At 31.5% G+C, this 5,816-nt stretch overlaps 1 protein-coding gene across 1 annotated transcript; it reads left to right on the plus strand.

The window, feature by feature from the left end:
* Positions 1–3,193: 3,193 nt before the first annotated feature.
* LOC103500222 (uncharacterized) lies at positions 3,194–5,561 on the plus strand. The gene is made up of 2 exons (XM_008463458.2): positions 3,194–3,821; positions 4,564–5,561. Exons 1-2 carry the CDS (start codon positions 3,236–3,238, stop codon positions 5,343–5,345), a joined length of 1,368 nt encoding a protein of 455 aa, XP_008461680.2. The 5' UTR covers positions 3,194–3,235; the 3' UTR covers positions 5,346–5,561.
* The last annotated feature ends 255 nt before the right edge of the window (positions 5,562–5,816 follow it).

Genomic DNA, 5,816 nt, shown 5'->3' on the forward strand with positions numbered 1-5,816 from the left:
AATTATTCTTATCCTTTTCACAAATTATATATATATATATATATAATTAATTAATTAATTAATTAATTAATTATAATTCCCTCAACTACACCAAAAAAAAATAAATCCACCAACCACAATTCACTTAAAACAAATCTCCCATAATACTAAAATTCCAAATCTCTAACTAACTAAATATTCTCCCAAAATATTTATTTAATCCTACTTCTCTCAAAATCAAACAATTTCAACATTTAATTCAAATAACACCAAAATAATTTCAATATGGTCAAAATTAAACTTTAGATAATTAAAATTAAAATTACCTTACTTTTGGGAGTTACAATAAACTCATATATTACAATGAAATATAAAAACGGAAAGTAAAAGAGATGAAACTCGAGTTGGAGAATGCCTGAGCATTCTTTTGGCTCTTTTACAAAATTAGGGGAAAGAATACAGTGGACTCTCTTTCTAATCTCTTTCTAAGCTCTCATTTACAAGATTGATCGAAGAAGAGGATGGAAGCTCTTTACAGAAGGTGAAAGAGCTAATCCTTTCCGTCGTCTCCAATGGAGCTGTCTAGGTTTCGGTCCATTCAGACCTCATTTTTACATGGTAGGGATGGAGTCCTTTTAAAGGGTACTTTCTGCGGGAAACTTCTACTCTTCTGATCATGTCAGTGTCAATTGTGTCTTTTGTCAAGTCACATCAACTCCATCTGCCATTCTTGTCCTCTAGTGAATCTTCATCGTGTGCTGATGTGGTTCTTTGCTTAGAGATTTTTTTAGTTGCCAGACAAGTTTCTTATTGCATAGCATGCGCTCCTTTGCGATTCACTGTCTTTCTTCTTTTCTTTATAATTAAACCTACAATAAAACACTGAAAGACAAGGTAAAACATGCATCAAAACTTATGCAAGTCAAATTCTCTTATATTTATGAAGATAGAAGTTACGTGTTTTGACACTTTTTATCTCCCGTTTTGGCTCCATTGTTTTACCTAAAAGACCATAATAACTTCTATTTCTACGAGTTATAAAAAAAGAAACTCTAAAAAAAATCTATTTTTTATTTTTTTATTATTCTAATTTTTATATCTGATATCTTTTTATATTGATTATTTGATATACTTTATACAAAGTATATGCTATTGATTAACTTGGAAAGTATCTGCTATTTATAAACTTTGATTTTAATTGTGCAACTTCGGAAGCTTCTTTAATACGGAGTCGTTTTCATTCAATTAGTTTGATTTCTGTTTTTTTTACATTACTTTTCTTATGTTTTCAATTTTATATTATAAATTTATTTGTTATATTTTCAAATTTTAATATAATTGTGATGGGATGTAAGTTAATTTAATTTTGTATATCAATGATAGATGTATACGTACATACACCATATGCAGTATATGAGTAGATTCGATATACCTGATTTAAAGAAAGAAAAGGAAGTATATCATATGATATTGTTGAAATAAAAACTAGGAAGTAGATTCAAAATGCTTACTAAAAGTATGACATTAATTATTATTTAAATTTTATATTAGTACTAATTCAAATTGAATCTAAAGGATAATTAAGTATATTAATAATTATATCCTCATTTTGTTTGAATGCAATAGTATTACATTGGTATAAGATCAGCAATCATGCACAGTTCATTTAAAATTTAATAGTGGTGTATATTATTATATTTTTTTCAAATACATCGTTGATGTATAAGTATATCAAACATTTTCAAGTATATATATCGTTTGTGCATCAATAATATGTCCATCATAGTCATTCTAAATCAAAGTTTTTAAGATTAATAATAGTGTATCAATAGTATATACATCAACTGTAGTTCAAAATTCATTTCAAACGTATAATATTAGTGTGTCATTTAATATATCAAAATCCATTAGCTATCTCAATTAAAGTTCAAGAATAACATTGATATATTAATGTACGTCCAACATTAATACAAACATAACAGATTTAGCTATAATATAATAAGTCGATGATGTATTAGAAAAACAATACTATCAAACAAATGAAAAATGATTCAGACCAAGTTCATGAACAATAACAAATGCATGGTAAATTTGATATGTTAATAGTATAATCGGCTGACGGAATATAAATAAAATATATTAGTTTAGTGCGTGGTATATCAAATATAAAGTATATTAATTAACTGATATATGAATGTTAATTATGTCAAGTATACTGCCGGGTATCCAATCATACGCCAGAAAAGGAGTAAAATTGAAATAATGAAAAAAAAAAAAAGAAAAAAGAAAAAAGAGGAAGGGGATGTAACTTTTTTGTTTTTTCTTTATTTTGAAATTTCAATAATAAATTTAGCATTTTAAAATGTTTTTCTTTTCCTATTTTTGCAAGTAACCCCTAATAAATATATACATGACTTTGAGTATATGATAAAATACGATGCATCCGGGTAGGTTTAGCGCTTAAAGTCAAAAAACTAAGATAAAAGGAAGATTGAATGGCACTGCAAATTGTCCTATACTCCTATTTGTATTATAGTCTTGCAAGGTTGTATATATGTATGTATGGTTAATAAAAACCGAGAAAAAGGAATTTGTCCTGTGATTTGAGGAAGAAAGTTGAGACACCCACTCCTCGGTTGAGTTCGAGCTCAATCTAGCTCTTTTCACTAATTGGAATAGAATATTATGCCACGAAGAAATTATGATCTCTTAAATCGATAAAATTATTGTTCTATTTTTATTTAAACGAGAGTTTATATCAAAATGAATACAGATGATCAATTGGTATCGTATGTACTTGTAAAGTTAATTTTAAAATTAGTACATATATTATCAAGAAAGGAATAAGACTTTGTTGTTACCATGGTGATCATTTTTGAATAAGTTTTTAAGACTTAAAAAAAATCAAAACCCAATTTAAACTTAAGCAATGATATTTAATTAATCTCACTCAGCTGATACAAAGTTTTTCGAATGGCGGCAATTTGGAGCAAAGAGCTTCAATACTTTTTTTATTTGTGGAAAGCAAAGAGCATTGTTAAGTTATATTGACTTTTGGGAAGTTGGGTGGCCATGTGAATGGTTTATGAACTAACCAAGTAAAGTTTACAATTCAATGGCTCCCTCAACATAAATACCTAAATTTGAGGCCAAGCTACTTGGAGAAGTTCACTATAAAAAAAGATGTATTTTCATGCATTTTCTACAAATTATAACACAAATTTGAGAACTTATTAAAAAACCATCTTCTTCCAATATGGCAAGAATTGCCATATTCCTTTTCTTCTTCTTTCTCTTCCTCTCAGCTGTGGTTGAGGGAGTTCCAAAGGCCAAGAAAGTTAAATGCAAAGACAAGAAATTTCCTCAATGTTACAAATCCCAACACTATTGTCCGGACGATTGCCTGCGTACTTGCGTTGTAGATTGTTCGTCTTGCCAGCCTGTTTGCACTGCCCCTCCCCCTCCACCCCCATCGCCTCCTCCACCACCACCGAAACCACGCAAGCTCAGATCTCCTCCCCCACCATACATTTACTCTTCGCCTCCGCCTCCACCTCCACGCGTTTACTCTTCCCCACCACCACCTCCTCCCTATATTTACTCTTCTCCCCCACCACCTCCTCCAGCTACCGTGGAGCCTTCACCTCCACTTCCACCAACTCCAACACCTCCGTCATCCCCACCACCTCTTTCTCCACCACCTTCGTCTGAGGCGTCCGGGCAGAAAAAAGTTAGGTGCAAGAATAGAGGGTATCCACATTGCTACGGCATGGAGCTAAGTTGTCCAAGTGATTGTCCTAGCCAATGTGAGGTTGATTGTGTTACTTGCAGTCCCGTTTGCAGTAAGTTTCTCATACCTTTATATAAGTTTAAAGTGTAGTACATTTGTTAAAACTTATGTTTAACATAATTTTCAAATATTTCATCCGTTGGGACTCATTTAATAATAATAATTTATTTGGTTTTTGAATCTTTTCATTGTTTACTCACAATTTCTTCCTATTTATTGTTTTCATATTCTCTAAATAGACATTTAATTTCTTAAATGTTTTTAAGATGAATATCAAAATATTTTTTGAATAGATGGAAAATGTCTTTATAAACTTAATATAGTTTCGAAAACAAAAAATAAAGATTAAATTAATAGTTTTCAAATGGAACATAGTTTTTTTAAAATTTAAAATGAAGTTTTTTTTTTTTTTTTTGGTTTTATTTGGTCTTGTCTTTTTAGCAATTGATCAATTAACTTTATAAATACTACTTTGGTTCCTAAGGTTTTGTTTTTTTTGTTTTAAGTTTGTATATTTACTAATGTTTTGAAAAAAATGACCAAATGAAATAAACATTTTTCAAAAACTTATTTTTTTTCATAGAATTTGACTTAAAAGCGGAAGTGTTAACTTTAGGCTAATTAATCAAAACATTGATAATTGTGTTGAAAACATGATTGTAGGAAAGGCAGGTTATCGATGAGAGTATAATTAACCACTACATGCCAAAAAACAAAAAAGAAAAAAGAAAACATATATAGAAACATATGGGTATTGCTTTTTCTTAACAGATATTCTTTAATCATTTACACAGATTGCAACCGTCCGGGCGCAGTGTGCCAAGACCCAAAATTCATTGGAGGAGATGGAATCACCTTCTACTTCCATGGCAAAAAAGACAGAGATTTTTGCATCGTCACCGATTCGAACCTCCACATCAACGCTCACTTCATCGGCCGACGCAATGTGGACATGAAGAGGGACTTCACTTGGGTCCAATCCCTAGGTATCCTTTTCGGCTCTCATAAGCTCTTCATCAGCGCACGAAAAACCTCTACATGGGACGACGCCAACGACCGCCTCTACATTTCCCTTGATGACGAAACTATCCTCCTCCCTAACCAGGAGGGTGCGACCTGGAGTAACTCAACTTCGTACGAGGGGATCGCCATATCTAGAAGTAGAAAAACGAACGCAGTCGAGATCGAAGTCCCTGGGAACTTCAAAATCAAAGCAGTTGTGGTTCCGATAACGGAAAAGGAATCAATGATCCACAAGTATGGGATTACACAAGAGGATTGCTTTGCACATTTGGACTTGAGTTTTAAGTTCTATGCATTGAGTGGGAATGTAAGTGGGGTTTTGGGGCAAACTTATGGAAATAACTATGTGAGTAGGGCTAAGATGGGAGTGGCAATGCCTGTTTTGGGTGGTGATAAGGAGTTTGCTTCTTCAAGTATTTTTGCTACGGATTGTGAAGTTGCACGATTCAGTAGGGAGTTGGATGGAAAAGAGAGTTCTGTGGAGGCTGCAGCCTATGCTAATATGAGCTGTGGTAGTGACATGGAGGGTCAAGGAGTCGTTTGCAAAAGATAAGTTTGATTAAATACTATTACAACTATATATGAATAAATAAATTATTTATGTTAATTATACGGTAAATTTTGTTTTGGAAAATAAATGTGGAAGTTTGTAAGGGTGAAAAAGGTCTTTGATTATTTGTTTTTACATGAAAAAACAAAAGTTGTAAAAGGTTTTTTTATCTATATACATATGCTATATAATTATATGATATTTGAAAATTATTTATCATTTCTCCCTCTAAGACTCTTATGTTTTGCTTTTATATGTATGTGATATTGTTATGGGTAATAATTTTGCTACAAAAATAAAACCAAGAAATTAATAAGGGGAAAAACTTGAACCGGGCTGAGATAAGAAGAGTTTGTTTTTACACTACCACAATTTTGCATTCAAAGATAAAGCAAAACTACATAAACATACCATTGTTCACAATTATTTATTGGCGTTATTGTTTAATTATGACATTTTCAGTAAGTATCGTTG

Source organism: Cucumis melo, chromosome 12 (assembly GCF_025177605.1).
Source record: "Cucumis melo cultivar AY chromosome 12, USDA_Cmelo_AY_1.0, whole genome shotgun sequence".
NCBI lineage: Eukaryota > Viridiplantae > Streptophyta > Magnoliopsida > Cucurbitales > Cucurbitaceae > Cucumis > Cucumis melo.

Coding starts and splice junctions, on each gene's coding strand:
- LOC103500222 (XM_008463458.2), top strand. CDS start 3,236: ATGGCAAGAATTGCCATATTCCTTTTCTTCTTCTTTCTCTTCCTCTCA. Junction 3,822..4,563: donor TACTTGCAGTCCCGTTTGCA/GTAAGTTTCTCA, acceptor TCATTTACACAG/ATTGCAACCGTCCGGGCGCA.